This window comes from Myripristis murdjan, chromosome 21 (genome assembly GCF_902150065.1).
Source record: "Myripristis murdjan chromosome 21, fMyrMur1.1, whole genome shotgun sequence".
Taxonomy (NCBI): Eukaryota; Metazoa; Chordata; class Actinopteri; order Holocentriformes; family Holocentridae; genus Myripristis; species Myripristis murdjan.
This window is the reverse complement of record NC_044000.1, coordinates 22,317,289-22,336,012: the sequence shown is the minus strand read 5'-3', so window position 1 is coordinate 22,336,012 and position 18,724 is coordinate 22,317,289. Positions and strand designations below refer to the sequence as shown.

Here is an 18,724-nt window from a genome sequence, read left to right as displayed (position 1 = left end):
GTCACTCAAAGATGAGAAGTGGAAAAGAGAGGGAGTGGTGGGAAGGTGAGGGATAACGCAGGGGATGTGTTGTCCTGCTCACATTTAACACAGAGAGAGAGAGCAGGGAGGAGGGAGAGAGGGGGAGGGTTATGATTCCTTGTCGTGTTGCCATCACTATCCTTTTTCCAACCTGATAATTTCCGATTTCATGATTTATCCTCTCAAAACTCATCCGTCTCCCTGGTGAATGATCACGTCAATAAAGCGATAAAGCAGCGACCCTGACAGCAGGAAGAACAAGGCAAACCCAATGATTTTCCCTGCGCTACTCTGTAGGGACAAATGTATATTTTATCTTCTTTACGCTACAGGAGAGCTATTGATTAGCAATTGATAACATCATCTCTTTAAATTGGCGCGGATCCCTCTTTGCTTTATCAAAGAGATCCTTAGCATTGATTGCAATTACCATACGCTTTATAGCTCAATTTGCTCCGGCGGGCGCAACTTAACATCTTAAACATGTGGCTCTTGCGCTCTGTGCGAGTGGCTTAGATCTATCTGGTGAAAGCACCCGGGGAACTTATCACTCACCTGTCCAAAGCTAATTCCGCCCAGTGTCAAGCATGGAATTGGATTTAAGGACGGAGAAGTTGTGCGGGTCCGTGTGCCTGTCAGCAGGTCCCAGTGCCCCTCTCGCATGTCACTTCAGCACTGGGTTAACATGCTAAATCGCTAACAGGGTAAAGCACTATCACAGGCTATCTGAGGCCCTGGGCAAATCTCTGATGACATTCTCTATTCCCCATATACCCCACTACTTTTGACCATGCAGGATCCCTGTGTATCTCTAAGCAGAAGCAGCACATTGTATGGGGAATAGGAAGTCAGTGGAGATCCTGACCCTGTGACAGTGATGTCCTATTATCTGTCAGGCAGACGTAGAGGGAAAGAAGGGCAGTGAGGAAAGTGGATTGTTTTGCTACATACAGCCTTCACTCGTATGGCTGTAAACTGATCACTCTGTGCTGTAGGTGTGCACAGTTTGCATGGTTTATTTTGACCTTGACAGCTACGACCAACAGGAACATATTGCCTGTTGTGTTTGCAGAACGGTGTTTAGCTTGTGTTAACAAATCTCCCCGTTTAAATACGCAGGTAATATTTAAAAGAAGAAAATGGTTATCTATGATGTCAATTTGGTATATTTTAACTAGAGCCTGCATCCGGAGAGCAGCAGTTGCATTCATGGAACGGCACAGTAATTGCTGTGGTAACCGGGTTGTTTAGAGACCGGCCAGGGTCAAGGGTGAGGGATTATCCTGAATATTTTTTTCCCCGGGAAAATGGCTGCCTCAGTCATCGAGCTCGGCTTGCTCACTGCTTAGCCTTGAGGCATTCAAATTGACAGGTCTCATTATCTGTGAACCCACCAATATTCCCCTTCGTATTCCATGGCCTGTCAGTCTCCAACTGCCTGTCCATCTCACTGCTGCATCACCTCAGCACCCACTGACTGACAACCACCAGCTCCGCACTGGCTTGTAGGTAGGGAACAAGCTGGGGAGAGAGAAAAGAGAGAGAGAGAGAGAGAGAGAGAGAGAGTGAGAGAGGGAGTGTGTGTGTGTGTGTGGGTGGGTTGGTTGGGTGTAGGCAGCCTTTGTAAAGGGCCCTGGTATCTGCTGACAACCTGACAGGGGTCCTCTTGTAAACAAACCACAACAACCAGTGTGATCTTACCTATAGCATTGTACAGCAAATTAGAAGGGGACACAAACACACATACATGTACACAAGCACGCACACGCGAGCTCACGCACATACCAATATGCGCAGGTGCACACACACAAACACGTAAGCTCACACATGCAGATATACACATTCATTCACTCACACACACACACACACGCTGGTACCTTAGCAGAATCTTAAGTACCTTATGCAAACTGTATGTTTGTTGGGGAGGCACAGGCAGAGCACTGATGAGTGGCTCATTATGGCAACACCAGCGCTACACACTGGGTATCGCATAATCAAAGCCTGGGGGTACGTATTAATTATCCTTTTGAATAGTGATGAAATTTTAAAAAGCTTCTCCTTAAGGCTCACATCACGGGTAGATGAAACAAAGCGCAGCACAGCTTGCGCGCCCAGGCTCACATGTGTTTTTACATCTGTTCAGGATATTTCAATTTGATGCTCAACAAGCTGAGACCGAGATTAAAGGATAATAATGTGTCATCCTCCACACAAACATCTCTTCCAGAGCGAGTAATAGCACATCAGCAGGCAGGCAGGCAGGCAGGCAGGCTTCTGGAGAAGAGCTAGCTAGCAGCCATCACAGGCACAGTCGATCCAGTCACGCATGTGTCTCTTGCTTGTCTCCAGTCAAGGTTGCTGAGGCACTGTCTCTCTCCTCACATGTACCAGTTGTCTAGGAAAAGAAGCGAGTGAGGGAACGATAGACGGGGGAGGAGGGGATTTTTTTTTTCTCTTTTTGTATTGAAATTTGCTTGGAAGAAATATTTATGAGCTGCATTTCTTTTCAAGAAAGCGTTGCCTTTAATGAACATGTTTAAAGATTGTTTCACCGTCTATAATTTATAAGGTAAGGCTTAGTAAGGCGAACAGGGTTAGTTTGTACATGTGGATTCCTAATAATGATGAAAAGGAGCATCCTAATCGCTGGGAGTGGTATAGCCGCATGATCCTACTAGGACACATGATGGAGGTGTGCAGTTGGACTTATGGGACATAGAAGTACAAGGAGATGTGAGTGCAGAGTCTTGCTGACAATCTCTGATTTTGTATTCGTCCCCTGGTCGATTGTGGTGTGAATATGCCTTTGAAGGTCTTAAATATCACCGAGATTAGTCACAACTTGAGAAGCAGAGATGGGAAGGTGAGGGACAAAGCAGAGGATGTGCCATCCTGCTCAAAGAAGACAGAAAGCAAACTGGAGGAAGACTGGAGAGAGGGAAATGATAGTGATTCCTTGCTATGTTGCCATAATTATCCCATTTCTATCCTGATTATTTCCTCTTTACAGTATTTATCCTCAAAACCCAGCCATCTCCCTGGCAAACGATCCTGTCAATAAAGCAGTAACCCTGACAACAGGAAGCACAGGCAAACCCAGTGATTTTCTCTGTGCTGCTCTTTAGAGGCAAATGTATATTTTATCCACTTTAAGCTGCAGGAGAGCTATTGATTAGTAATTAATGACATCTTCTCTTTTAAAGAGGCACAGATCGCTGTCTGCTTTAGAGGGGAGACATTTCTAACTTTGATTGTGATTACCATAATGCTCACATGATGAAAAAGGAGTATCCTGCACGTTTGCCTTGCTGGAGTGACATAACCGCTTGACACTACTAGGGCACAAGAACATGCTCTGCAGAGGGAGCATGCAAACATAGAAGGCCTGTCACCTGTGTGTTGGTGTGTGTGTGTGTCTGATAGTTCATGTGTTCGGCATACCTGAAAAGACCCTAGGCCTTACAAGTCCTTCACAAGCCATGCGAGAGAGGCATCAATGCAAAAAAAAAAAAAAAAAAAAAAAAAAATCTTTATCTTAACAGGTCATTTAGTCTCAAAATTAGTGTTAAATTCGAGATTTTTTTTAAAGATTTTTTGGGGGAATTTCTGTTTTATTAGACAGTCACAGTGGAGAGAGACTTTTTCTTAAAACAGGTGAAAAAAAAAACTGCTGGTGATGAAATAATATCATGTTTTGTATCTTGTTTTTGGATTTTTTTCTTCTGGGAACAAGTGTAAATATGATGAAACAGGACAGAATAAGACAAATCAGCCCTTTAGTAGCCCACTCAGCAAACTAAAGTTTTAAGACTGAATTGGAGACCATACTACTTGTTAAAATTGAGACTTTTTTTTTTGCAGCAATGTTAAACTGAATGACATAAAATCAGCAATCACTAGGCCTACTTTTCTGTCATAATAGGCTGGTTGATTTGAGAGCCTTTGACATCCCTATATTGAGTGTTTTTCTCAGAAGAGGAAATTTGAAACTCTGTTCCCAGAGTCAAACAATATCAAAAGTCAGGGAGGCAGCATTCATGACAACATGCATCAGGCGTCCTTTGGTTCAGCAGAGCAGCGTTTGTCTGGATGTCTCCTCCCATGACCAGAGTGGAGGATCTCTTTGCCTGCTGCTGCTGTTGTAGTTACACCCTTGGTGATGACAGCATGGGTGAACAGGTGAGGTCACAGCCAATTGCCACTAATAGGAGAGAGATCAGCCGCGGCACTAGCAACTGTGTAGAAACTCTAACCTTATTATTTGCAAAGCTGCAACTCGAACCTTACAGTACGAGTCTCAAACAGAGCTTTGCCTTCAGTTCGCTCGGATGAGTGGAGATTATCACAGTCAAAAAAGAAGAGAGAGGAAAACATACTATACTGTAGCTGTCAAGACTTCATCTTGTCTGAATTCCTGTTTTACGAGTGCCTCACTATATGTAAACACACGCACACACCCACACACAAAAAGCAACACGCATGCACAAAAACACAATTCACACATACCTGCATACACACACACACACACACACACACACACACGCACAGCAACTCTTCTAGTCAAGGATGCTGGAAAACCTGTCACACTCACACAAAGGAAAGCAAACTTATTTATTTATTTGAGTTCAGAGTAATTACAGGCATTACCTTGGTGCGTGGCTGTGACATCTCTTTATAAAATCAGGTGTCAGAGTGGAGGAGGAAATGTGACTCTTTTCCTCCTCTAATCAAATTAAATAGGTGAACACTTTTTTCCCCTCCTGCTCTCTCTCTCTCTCTCCCTCCCTCCCTCCCTCCCTCTCTCTCTCTCTCTCTCTCTCTCTCTTTCATGGCAGAAGATAAGCTTTGCCAGGAACTGCCAAGTACACATCGAGATACCATGAAAAATTCTGCTTGTCAGCACTTCCATAATTTTTTGTCCTCAGGAATTTTTCAATATGACTGCATGAGTACACATAGCAGCGGCACATGGAAAACACCAGAGCCAAGAATCCAATTGAAGGTATTTGTTTCCATTTCCGGCTATTTGGCAAAGATGAGACTAGATAAATATGTTATTCATTCCTGCCGAACACAGAGGCTTCAGAGGAAATATGTTACTCTTGCCTCTTTTCTTTGACTCTAAATAATTGAACAGAGAGAGGAGGGCCTCTGCAGGGTTCATATTGAGTTTTTTTTTTTTTTTTTTTTTTTTTTTGACTTTCCCCACATCTGTTCCTACTGGCTGTCTTTTCTTTCCACACTCATGCGCAAACGCACACAAATTCACACTTGCACAGATCAGATGACAACGTACCCGTCTGAATTTTTACGGCTTTGAGCTTTTGACAAAATACGAGAGATGAAGACAAGCACAGGTACAATATGGTCAGACTCCGCTGGGTGTGCAGACGCCAACACTCCACCTCCTGTAATGCCGGCACAACCAGGCGCCCCAGGGCCCTGACAGAAGAGATATGACATATTAAAAAAAAAACTAGAAGGGGTGAATGAAAACAACTTCCCCCCATGAAAAAAAAGAGCTTGTGTTTTACATCTCTCTCACAACGACAGCTTCAGGGACAGTTTATGTGCAAGAGACAAAGATACTTTGACACTGTCAGCTTCTGTCACTGAAGATACCAACGGTTGCTGGCGAGGAGTCGCTACAGCAAAGCGGACTGCTCCATTTGTGTGTGTGTGTGTGTTGATCCGTGTGTGTGTGTGTGTGTGTGTGTGAGCCTGTGAGATGGCTGAGTCTTTTGTGTGTGACTTAATGTCTAGAGGCCTTTATGATAATGAATGCTAGGTCTTCCCCCACTAAAACATATCAATAAATAAAACATTGGAACTCCTCCATTGTGGTTGATTCACACATGGAGGAAGAGGCACAGGGCCTTTTAGCTCGCTGCCACTTTAAGGGAGTGTAGCTTAGCGGTGATACACATACACTATCATAAACACTTAAGATGAACAATCCACCTGAGACTGAGAAAGCATCCCTGTTATCCAGGGTGAAGGAGAACTATACATAATTAAGAGAGGAAAGTGTAAAGATGTAATTGGTGCGTTGTTGATAATCTTGATTACCATTATTAAGTAGTTTTTAAAGATACATGACTCTGAGCCATATTTAGAGGACCTAACTTATTAATCAGGCAGCTGTTTGCTGAAGCTCCTAGGAGAGATGCAGTAGAGGAGGTACAGTATTACATTGTTATGTTACACTAGATTAATAATTTAACGAGGGCATTAAATTGAGAACTTTGCTAGACTTTGCAAAGTAATAAATGCAATGTTTATGAGGTAATAAATCTCTATCACATTCAACAAAGCCCTTGAAACATCAGTGGGCTGAATCAAAACCGATGTTAAATCACTGAGGACATAAAATAAAATGGGGGAAAAAATGAACTTGTTTCTATCATGTACTCTGGTCTGCATAGAGAGGCAGACAAGCCCCCCTCTACCTCTTAGTAATCACAGCAAAAAAAAAAAAAAAAGTCTTTGTTTCTTTGTTTTTTGCCCGAACTGCAGAGGTCACGGCGCGTCTCTTACCCCCAGGTTTGAGGTTAGCTCTCAGGTGCTGTCTGCCAGCCCAGCCTCGCTCACCCCCAGCCACCCCCAGGCTGCACGACTGCTCTTCAAAGACTTCTCCAAACATAAAGTGGTTGGATGAAAAAAAAAAGGGAAGAAGATAAAACATTGATTAGCAAGAAAAAATAGATAGGCGTTTACTTCCAGAGGCATTATACTTGTGAAAGGTAAAATAGAATAACTCTGGCAAATAGGTGTGAGCATGTCTTACATGGGCAATTAATAAAAGTGAAATTAATTCAAGGTTGCCTTGAATTAATGCTACACACCAAATGACCGAATCTGTAAAACTTCTTTAATCTTATTTATCCTGTAAAAATCACCCCAAACACCCAAGCTGGCTCCAGAGTTGTGCTCAGTGAAGGATACTGCAGGAAGTAAAGGGAAACAACTTTACAGATTAATGAATTTCAGGAAAACAGACCACATATGGAACAGAGACTGGCTTTACACCTGGTCAAGAACAAGTAATAAAAACTAAAAGGTGCAGTGAAGCCTTCATAACAAGCTGAGTTCAACATTCTGGGCAGTAAATCAAAGTATGTTTGTGGTAATTTCTTTGATTCTCTTCAAGATCATGTATCTTCCCTCTGTCCCGATTCATCAGGTGTGATAACAGCAATGTAATTATATAAACCGCTATTGTATCACACCTGAATGGCAGGCAGTACATTCTTCATGTATATGACGCACAGAGTCCCTACACAACACCGTTTCAGAGAGATTATTTGGGCAATATCCTTCTTGATGCTTGTCATCATAGTCATACTGCCCTCCATTGGTTATTAATGATATTACACCAACTGTGGGTGAATTCGGTATTCACTTTCCCTTTTGGCCTCGAAGAATTAAATACTGCTGTGTGATGAAATTATTAACAAAGAACTACTGACATTGATGTGAATGTGTAACTTCTTTTTTTTTTTGTGCAGCCGTGTAAATCCTTAATCAGCACTGTTAAACTTCCAACATGTTATTTATGGCCACGTCCATAAAGTTGCTGTCACTGTTTACTGGGGCAAACTTGGAGGACTGTGTCAGTTAAAATAAGATCATGTCCAAAGGCTTCTGCGCTCCTACTTCGAGTTCATCTCCTCTCTCCTCTTTCTTTCTTTCTTTCTTTCCCTCCGCTCTCCCTCTTCATCCAGTCTCACATTCCAACATAATGACCACTGAAAATAATTTGACAGGGGCGACTTGATGTTAGAGGTAGGCATCATTTTAAAATTCCATAACTACACCACTTGCATTTTAATACAATACTGATGAATTTCAGTTTATAAAAACACAGCACGTCTGTGGTCTTGTGCAATCCATTTGGGCAATATTATGCTATACATAGCTGAATGTAGTCATCACTGAAAACATCAGTTTCAATTTGGTTAAATACCGCTCTCTCTTCTGCCTTGCCATACCATGGAAAAGCGCCGCTGTTTGTCACTGAAACTTGTTGCGTTGTAAATGTCCTGGTAGTCACTGAAGGACTTGTAATAGGAGATATATTCAGGTAATGTTGCTCTATCTATCTGCTTAAGTGCCTTCGACACCCAGAAAAGGAGATCAAAGAAGAAGGAGACTTATTTAGGGTTTTCAGGTGTTCTGATATGGAAGCAAAACAGATATACTTTGATATTAGTTTCATTACTTTTGACACAGATTTTAGGGTTAATATGAAGAAAATGCATCCAATGGTAAAATTACATCAAACCTGTTTCAGAGTACTATATGATTTATATGGTTGTGTCAACCAATCAGTATGAATATCAGTCTTGTATTAGTGCCATCCACTAACCATCATCATCATCATCATCATCATCGTTATCATCGCACCTAATTTCAGCAAGAGGACAAGGAGAGCAAGAGGGAGGAAAAGTGCTCACCTAATTAATTTCATCAAAGAAGGGATACTGTAGGGGAAAGTAAAGAGAGAGACAGAGAGAAAGAAAGAGTGGGCAAGCAAGATGGATTAAGCACGAGAGAGAGAGAGAGAGAGAGAGAGAGAGAGAGAGAGAGAGAGAGAGAGAGAGAGAGAGAGAGAGAGAGAGAGAGAGAGAGAAACATTTCTAGCACCTGTCTTTATACTATTTCAGGAGCATATCTTTGGTGTCCATGCAGTTCATTCATGCAATAAAATAAATAAATAAATAAATATAAATAAATAAATAGATAAATAGATAAATAAATAAAAAATGCAGCACTTACAGTATCTCTGCCTCTGCAACTTAATGGCAATGAGGATGAGTGGTTTTAAAAAAAAAATACAAAAAAAGTAAAAAACTGATTGCATGTAAATACAATTGTCACAGCCCCCAGATTTCTGTGGTTTTGATTTATTATCTTGTCTTTCCTGTGTTTTGATATTTTCTATATGGTCTTTGTCCCTGCGGTTTTCCTGTAGTCCCAGCTTGTTTCCCCAGCACACCTGCCCTGCATTTGTCTCATTAGCCCTGCCCTTGTGTTACCTGCTCTACCTCTCTCCCAGCCAATCAGCTCCCTGCCTGTCGCTTCGTCTTAATTCCCAAATTAATTCAGTTTGTGTTTAAGCTCAGCCCTCCGTTCTGTTTGTTCTTGTCTTTAGTTTGAGTTGTGCTTGATTGCCTGTACTGCTGCCAACTTTTTCTTCCACAGTGAAGACTTTTCTCAGCCTTGTCTCCTGCTCTGCCTTTTGGTCCACTTGCCTGCTCTCCTTGTGACAACTATATGTCCATAGAGTCTGACTAAAAGCAGTGTTTTTCCAATACATCCACACCTGCATCACAGGTCCTCCAGAAACCAGTGTTGCTGTCATAATAGTAAAAAGCTGCCGTGTCATCTGGGTTTTTCCATGACATGTAACCTAGCATTGTGCTTAACTTGGTCAGTGTATTCAGAAAGTGAGTCACTGAGCTGAATGGATGATTCAGAGCTGGTTCCTATGGCACTGTCTGTAGGAAATGAAGCTCTGCCTTGTACTTCAGTCACTGGCCTTTTCATTTAGAATTATTGAGCATTTAAAGGAACAACCATATTAGTGCTATGACTCCTTATTTGACTTTTGATTTTTTCCTGATTAATGCAAGACAAGGATAATCTCATCGTCTGTTGCCGCCAGGGACTTTTCCATACTTGGAATTGTGTCTTAAAAGTACAACGTGTGGCATGTTACCATCAACAAATCATTATCACATGAGTTTTGAGACATTAGTCTGATCATGTATAAAACAAGACTGGCAGCCCCTTCTGGCATTTAAGCTGCATTTTATACTGTGAGCCACTGTGTCGGATTTTTTGTGGGAAATCTGCTGTGTTGCTTTATGGCACAAGCCAAAAGAGGGCGGTGTTTTGCCAGCACAAACGGATCTAAAGCTTTCAGAGTTTCTCCCAGTGGCAGATGGTGGAAGGAGGCAACGGCCAATGGAAAAATCATTTCCAACATGTTTATCTCCATTCATTACAGCAAAATGGAAAACAAACACACTTTGAGAGATGCCAAGGAAGTGGAAAGGGGACAAGCAGTAGGGCTTATGGCAAACGTGGTCTTAATTTAGAGGAACACGAGGACAAACAATACCACTGGTGTGAGATAGAGGCTGCCAATCATCATGAAAGCGCTCTTGTATGTTTATGGTATTATACCACAGTTGATTTTACAGTGATAAATATACTTTAGGCGCTGAGGAATAATACATGCAGTGCCCTTTAAATGAGATGAATGCTTGAGTTGAATTCTCAGTATGTTATATTTTATCCATGTCACTATGATACCTACAATTGATATTTTCTCCCCGTTCTCAGCCTCTACCCCTTGTCAAACATATAGACATTTCCTAGCGCATATGTGCACTTGCACAAGGTTGCATACAAAAAAAAAAACAAAAAAAAAAACACAGACACTTCACTATCCACAGGTTGGCTATCTAAATTTTTCCCCACAACCGAAACACTTACAGACCACTATATCCTGCCACATCAACATGTAGTGTTACATCAACAAGCCGCATGAACATGCAGTGCTGCTGAACTACAAGTTTTGGGGATGTGGCTCCGTATGTGAGATTTACACCTCACCATCATGGCCACAGACATCCCCTGCCACGCCTTCCTACCCACTAAAGCAGTGACAAAAAATGCTTCCATGTTAGCCAAAGTAATTACTCTCCCTTTCAGCTTACATGTATGTGCATTTGCTTGTTTGGGTTTGTATTGTGTTTGTAAAATGTATACCTCTCTGTTTGTGTGCGTATGTGAAATCAGAAACTCATCGCAAACTGTGGTTTAGCGGCTTCCCTGACCTGACAGTGCTAGACGTATCTGTTTTTTCTCAGAATTGTTGAAAGTTTTTTTTTTCCCACTGAGGTTTACCATGGAGACAAGTTACACTCCGGTTCACCCTTCCTTATTATAAGAAGGGATGTCTATCTCCATAGCTCACCAACCACTTCTGCCAGTGCTGCATCTTCTATGATACCTTGTAAAACAGGCTCAGTGTGTGCTTTTTTGCTGTCCAAGGGCCCCTCTATGAGGATGAGGAGAATACTGATATTACCAGTTTATTCTCAGCGCTTGGTGTGCACATCTTTAGTGTAATTTGGAGGCAAATTTTCTATTACTCACAGAATCTCATTCAATTTGAAGACCAATTGATTGTACCACTGAAACACACGCTTGCCAAATGGAGATGTAATCAGTGTATCAAGGCTGAATGGTGTCCTGTTTCTTTGCACCACTGCCTAGTTGCCTCTGTGTGAATGTGTGTGAATTAGGGTAAATAGTAAGAGCAATTACGTTCATCATCAAATTGATAGCTATACTTGTATACCTGGCACTTTTGAAAATACTATGCAGTGGAAACTGGCTTCAGCAAGAAAGCATCCATATTCAAAGGCAAATGATGAGACTACTAAGAGGATAGATGAGCTCTCAGTTTAAAGGGAATCTACAGGTGAAAAAGTCACTCTGTATGGCCGGTTGAGAGGCCTGACTAGAATAATGAGTGACCTCAAGCCCCTACGTGTCTGGGAGGCAAGTTCAAGATACTGTTGCTAATTCAAGAAACTAACTGGTTCGTGTTGAGGATATCACCATGACTGAGTCTTGATGGTCGTGAGAACATCCACACTTTGCGTTTTGCTTCGGAAACGGTGTCCACCTCCTTTGATGGGGAAACGTTAAAGCAAAAAAACGTGCAAAACCGCCTGCGATGACTTTCTCAATGGAATCCAAGGGAATATCCTCAAGCCTGCAGTTTGTAAAAAACAACAAAAACTGGCAACTCTGTGTCATCGACAAGGATATAAACCCCGATGAACCAGGGCCAAAGAGTTGGGCCAAAGTTAATTTTCTTCTCTTATTAAATAAACAGGCCTCGATATGCAGAAGGACTTATTGTGGAACGTGTCTAGAATAAAAGCCCGAAGCCCTCCATCCATCCATGCCGTGTGTGTGTGTGTGTGTGTGTGTGTGTGTGTGTGTGTGCATACAGCTACAGTCCTCCAGGGCTGGGATGACAGTTGGCAGAGGATCACGAGGAACAGGTCAACATGAGGAGTTAGGGAAGGCAAGGCAGAGGGAAGAGTCAAAGAAACCCAGAGAAGTCTTTGAATCCAGTGGAATTCCTCTCCTCCTCCGCGGCTCCTCTGGGAGGCGTCAGGAGCCTGTGGAGAGAGCGAGGTAAGACGGGGCCTGTCAGGAACAAAGCTCCAAATTCACATGATATGTTTAGCTAAAAGGGTGAAAGAGAAATGAATCAAAGCTTGGTGGGATCAAAGAAACGCAACAATAAAGTCAAGGCGGTTGCCATGGGACCAGCAGGAGATGCATATCATTTATAAGTTGTTCTTTGGCTCTGTCAGATGTGGAGGGAATTGATTGTTATTGTTTGGAGGAGTGAACTGCTGCTAGAGGGGGTTAAGAGCGAGGGTCATCATCTCACAGTGAGAGGAATACGTCTTCTCACTTGTTTTAAACAGCAGCCTTCAGTGATCTGTGTCAGAGGCCACTGCAGAGGCACCTTCAACTCGTGATAACAGGCAGCAAAACAGACATAAAGACAACTTTGTCAACCCCATAAATATCTTATCGGCAAAAGCCATTGATAGGCTAAATATTTGTTTTGCATCTTGCACTCACACAGGGTACGATCATTGTTACTCTTTGAATGTGAAATCAAATAGACTTAGGGTGTTAACTGGAGATTTTCACTCGTGCTTTCGGGAGATTTCAAACATGGGATGTTGCAGCACACAGTTAAGGGAACCGGTTGTTTACTGGAGCTAAGGCGACTTGCACGCTGGTATCATGACACAGGCCTATTCCATATGTTGACCGCAAACTTAACCTCAGCTTCTTATCACAGCTGCAAAGGGAGTTTGGCTTTTACGAAATAAAATTACTCCAAGCCCCACTTCAGTTAAATCGCTAATGCTGAGAATTTTATTATGTCATTAGAAAGGGAAAAAAAAAATGACGAAAAGCCCCCCCACCCTTCCATTGCACTGGAGGAAACTCAAGCTAATACATGTGGAATGAATAATAATCATTTTGCTTTGAAATACTCTACTTTTGTTTTAATTACTAAGGACTGTTATTCTCCGAGCTTACTTCCAGGCGCACACACCCACACACACTCACACACACTCACACACACTCACACACACTCACACACACGTAGACCTCTGCCTCTGTAAAACTAGCCAATTTGATTGACATGACAGTGAGCGTGTCATTGAATTTCTTGAATGTGCAGGTGCCTGTTAAGGTGCGTGCATGTGTTTCTGTGTGTGTGTGTGTGTGTGTGAGTGGGTGCGCGTGCATCCGTGCAGAGATGAGACCCAGTCTGTCTGCTGCTCTCTCAGATTGCACCCGTGAGAGATCCCAAAATAACAACAAAGGGCCCTCAGTGGGTCGGATGAAAGCCCTGTCACCAACCATTTCAGCACAGAAACAGCCAGAAAGTCCCCTCCCCTACTGTATCTCTGAGTGACACCTCACGCATCACATGGAGACAGGAAAGCGAGACAGTTCCTCATTTTTGACCGCAACAAATCTTTCCATATGTTAATGAGACTGTTGTTGGCGTTTAGCGGGGCCAATGGGGTTCCAGTTCTCAGCCGAATGGTGTTTTTCAGCCATGTTCAATGCTGATGTTCACGTATCCTGAAAACTGGGAAGGACTTGGAGTCATAAGTAATCAAAGATAGAAAATGCAATACGATTTACACAGTCATTACTTTCAACTAATCTGAGAGGCCCCAGAATGAAAGGCAGCCATGAAAACAAACAAATACAATTCTAAAACTGCTGCAGCATCACTGTAATATTAGAGTACAACAGCTGAATAATTCAGGAATCTGGTAGATAATAAAAACCTCTCTCCGGTGACAAGTGCTCCATGACACAGTCCACACCTCCGGTTAAATCCACAGTGAAATTCCCTCCTTGTTTCGCCGCTGTTGTCAGGCCCAAAAAGATAGAAAAATTACAAACAGCAGAGAAGGACTCCATTGTTATTTCTAACTGGTAGAAGCCCTGAGGTTATTTTTCCTCTGCCTTGAAACAAATCAATGAAGCACAACTCACTTTGAACAATTGCACATTTGCTGAAATCAGATGTGGGTTGAGGAGCCAGCCATCATCGGGTTTATTCTGTTTGTTGACAGTGGAGGACTTTGATAAACAAGCATGTTCTTTGAAATAGGCGCCCAACCGAGGGTTCAGTTTTGAGAGGCAATTCAGAAACTAACTGATTAGAGAGTCTGTTTGTTATTCTGTATGCAACTATTTGGATTGTGTGTATCGTTCCTCAAGTCACAAGCTCTCAGTATTAACGGTGATAATATTTATTTTTCTAGTAAAATAATCTAAAATTTTGGCATGGGTATTTGCAAAAATCTCCAAATATCCTCTCAGCAATCAGTTGCTTGTCCTCTGGTATTGTTTTGATAAAAGTGTCAAGGACCCAAAAACAATACAACTTTCTGAAATCTTCCTGTGTATCAAGGTTTTCTAGCCAATATTGCCCCCAAGTGGATACGCCATAAGGTGCATGATTTTTTTTTTTTTTTTCATGAAAGCAGAAGTTCACATTACACAAAATGCACTGCACATACTCAAGACAAATCCTCTTAACAGTCATACTCATTAACATTTAACAGCTTTTGATTGCATCACTCCCGCTGCATTGATAGCCTGCTTACTCACTTCAAACCTAAAAAAAAAAAAAAAAAAAAAAAAAAGTTAAGTCATGACTTTAGTATGATAATGTGTTTTTACTGGCTATTATATAACAGTCAACAGAGAATGTAGTTGATTCACAAACTCGGTTTATCTTTGATATCAACATATGGAAGTGGTTTCAAATCTCTTGCTATCTACGAACAGCAAATGGTTTTAAATCAGTCATTTTAATATCAAAGCACTTAACACTAGAATGATGATTACTTGCAGGTGGATATCGATGCTGCTTGTCAAGACTGCATTTGAAGAAAATGACTGAGTTCTTATCCGACACGTACAGTACAGCCAGTGTTCAATAGGCAAGATCACATTACAGAAGATTACTTTGGAGTTTCAGCAATTTTCCCAAATTACACTGGCCTTTGGTCTCTGGTAAACTTGATTGACTTGAATGGTTTTCATTACAAAGCCTTCCAGAGTCTTTGCTATTGATGCTAGTACACAAAACCCAAGGCATTCAAGTGTGAGCGAGTGCAGCTGGGGCACGGGAGTAGAATGGATATGCAAGTCCTTTGATGAAAACACTTTATCATGTTTTAAAGAAACACTAATTCTGTTGTTTCGTTTTTTTGATGTTTGTACTTTTTGAGCCTGAAGTTTTCTTACTTGAGTCGATGCCACCACTTGGTGTCACTTTGTTCTCTTTAAAAAGAACCGATCAGTGATGCCATGTATATGAGGTATTGAGTTTTATTGAATCAATACAGGCATTCTCACTTTTCAGTCAGTGTGGGGCCAAAATATTGCACATATATGGCCTCTCAATGCATTCAGCATGTGTGCTCACATTACATCAAACCTTATGTGCTACACACACAGTGCCATATTTGAACTTCAACCCACCCTCCCTCTGTCTCTCCCCATTGTAAGAACCAGTGTCTGAGTAATGGAAATCAGCTAGATGTCACAAAGAGCTGGAGCCCAGACTGACAAGAAAATAGCCATGAATAATATGACCACCCTTATTACCCTTCTAGGAAAATACTTAGAGAGGGATCCAAAATGAAGAGTAATGCAGATACACTTTCAGTGTCACAAAGAATAAGAGCTGTTTATTCTGGCCCCAGATATTCCCAGATCTCCATCAGCTGTTTGGCTGTTTTCACCAAATGCCTCAAAGCTGACTGACGAGAGGTATATCTGTAAGGAATTAAGGGCTGCTGTCATACACTTCCATGTATTAAGAGACTATGTAACCCAGCCGTATGAATTTAACACAAATTCAATCCCCTACTTGGCAACATAAACCTTAATTCAGATAACCTCCAGTCATTTTATTGTCATAGGTTTACAGCAGCCCCATCTAGCTGTCATTGGAAACCAGTGGATTGTGTAACAAAACAGGGAACTGTGCCGTGCCTCCCCACATTATCTGGGGAGACCTGTTATTTAGTGATGCCATCTTGAGGAGGTTTTCAGACATTGCAAGAAATCAGATCACTACATATTTCTTTGAACTGCAGAGTAAATATTTGAGGAACGTTCCCGGAATATCACATATCACTTAGGTGAAGTGAGGTGAGCTACAACTAAGCCATACAGTGACAAGGAAACTACTGTCTTTACCATTTTACTTGGGAGTGACTGAGGTCTGAGGAAAATAAACTATAGTTTAATCACTCTGTACAAAAAAAGGACATGGTATAGTGGCAAAAGGGAACAGTAATATACATTGTGTGCGTGTTTTTTGTGATCCCCTCCTGAATTCAGGCAAATCCCATTCGCAATATATACATTGTGTTTAAACAGTCAATGGTTTGATGGATTTGTCTGCGTTTATCGTCTTTTCACTACCCTGTGACTTCACTATCCCGGACGGAAACTGCTTTGAGAGGGACAGGGAAGCGGTTAAAGCTTAAATAACACCAGCGGTAACACATAGTCTATTTAGTCAAAGTTCCTGCCATTTTTTGGGGCGGGATGGTGAGGTTCAACTTAGACATACTTCTTAAACTCATCATATAAGACCAAAACAAAAGCTCCACCCATGCCGCGAAGCACGTTTGACAGGGCACCCTTGAAGAAGGCCTTGCCTCCTTCATCACGAGCAATCTTGGTCCAGCAGTCTACGGTTGAAGTGTACATGATGTCCCCTGGGGGAGACACAAAAATAAATGTCATACAGGCACGCTTCCATGGCAACAATGCTTTTCAGGAGTTCTTACAGTTTATTTGATGATCTTACCTCCTTTGCGTCCAGACTGCATCATCATGCGACGCCTCACGGTGTCAAAGGGGTAGGAGACCACACCAGCCACTGCTGTCACTGACTGGGCAATCATCCAGCTGACGACAATGTGAGTGTTTTTGGGATCAGGAAGCATGCCTACATCCAAAACAAGACCAGTGTGGGTTATGGGGGGCAAAAAATGTATACAAAATCTGCTAGTTATACCTATCATCTGTAAAATTTACAGTGCATAGATGCATGCTTGCTTGTCTGAGGCAAGGATCTGATTGGTTCTCTACCTTTGGCTGTATCATAGATGCCAAAATAGGCAGCCCTGTAGATGATGATCCCCTGCACAGAAACACTGAAGCCCTGGTACAGGCCTCTTATCCCATCTGACCTGGAAATCTTCCTCAGGCAGTCTGCCAGCCCCGTAAACTCCCTGGTGGCCCCTGCTTTGCCAACATCGGCCGCCAAACGGGTACGGGCGAAATCCAGAGGGTAGACAAAGCACAGGGAGGTAGCTCCAGCAGCGCCACCAGAAGCCAGGTTCCCCGCAAAGTAGCGCCAGAACTGGGTGTGCTTGTCCACTCCTCCTAAGAAGATCTGCTTGTACTTGTCCTTGAAAGCAAAGTTGAGAGCCTGGGTGGGGAAGTAGCGGATGACATTGGCCAGATTTCCACGCCAAAATGAGGCGAAGCCTTGCTCTTTGGGGATGCGCACAATGCAGTCCACGATGCCCTTGTACTGCTTGTCAGCGGTGATCTGTTTGCTGGCATGCTGGACCTGATGGCAAAGGGGAAGAGAGATGGGTTATTTGATGTAGCACAACACTTTCACTCATACTGCAGAAGAATGACAGATCATATCACTTGCAAATATCAAGAGTCTGACATGTAGCCCTTGTGTCAACATACTCAAAGTGAGGTACAAACTAATGGCCTGGTTTAATTAACACAGCATGCAACAGCCTCCTGGGGCCAGCTGATCCATATCAGCATGTGATCTAGTGTATGACACTGCAGTTGTTACTGCACCACAGGCAGGGTGAGCAAATGTGGGACTGCTGATGTCACCACATTGCCTACAAACTGGGCAGGCTCCCTTTCTCTTCCCATCATAAGCGCCAAACATAGATTTTTAGCGCAGATGAGTTGATACTGAACTATCTCTTCTGAAACCTAAACAGTGGCATCAAGCCGCCACTTCGCAGCAGGACGCAGCTGCAGTGGCTGCAGAGGATTTAAATATGGCTCCCGAGGATAACAGCGCAAAAGCAGAAAACGCCAGCCTGCCGCAGCCCAACACCGTAGTTTCTTTTTGTCAGTCACGTAAACAGGTGGAATAACCTGGATTGTTATTATTATAAATTTAGCATGCATCTAAATTGCGTCTTAGATCATCATACTCAACCAAACCTGTGGTGCGCAATTTACCTGGAGAAGCAGTTTCACTCGCTCAATTGGAGCCACTGCAGTTTTAGAAATAGCCGCTGCAACTCCTCCTGCCAGGAAGTCCTTTGCAAACGAGACAGCCGCGTCTGCCATGAGTGCTGGTGTGCGAGTGTCGGCTTGGACAAGTTGAAGCAGCGGGAGCACGGCGGATGAGTTTCAGGCGTTTGGGTACCACAAGTTCAGCATCCGTGAATTTACAAAATGGGAGAACAAGAAGTCCTAGCAGAATATCGCGAGAGGATCCAGGACACGGCCAGGGCACGGGGAGCATCAGGCAGCATTAATATTC

General features: G+C 42.6%; 1 protein-coding gene and 1 long non-coding RNA gene across 2 annotated transcripts; both read right to left on the bottom strand.

Moving 5' to 3' along the window:
• Nucleotides 1-5,145: 5,145 nt before the first annotated feature.
• On the bottom strand, nucleotides 5,146-9,017 carry LOC115380004 (uncharacterized). The gene is made up of 3 exons (XR_003930286.1): nucleotides 8,800-9,017; nucleotides 6,559-6,651; nucleotides 5,146-5,463 (listed from the first exon to the last, which is right to left on the bottom strand). It is a non-coding gene; the product is annotated as an uncharacterized LOC115380004 (long non-coding RNA).
• Nucleotides 9,018-15,483: 6,466 nt separating this feature from the next.
• Nucleotides 15,484-18,649, bottom strand: slc25a6 (solute carrier family 25 member 6). Its single transcript, XM_030081377.1, has 4 exons — nucleotides 18,418-18,649; nucleotides 17,281-17,767; nucleotides 16,997-17,137; nucleotides 15,484-16,904 (listed from the first exon to the last, which is right to left on the bottom strand). Exons 1-4 carry the CDS (start codon nucleotides 18,526-18,528, stop codon nucleotides 16,747-16,749), a joined length of 897 nt encoding a protein of 298 aa, XP_029937237.1. The 5' UTR covers nucleotides 18,529-18,649; the 3' UTR covers nucleotides 15,484-16,746.
• Between the last annotated feature and the right edge of the window lie 75 nt (nucleotides 18,650-18,724).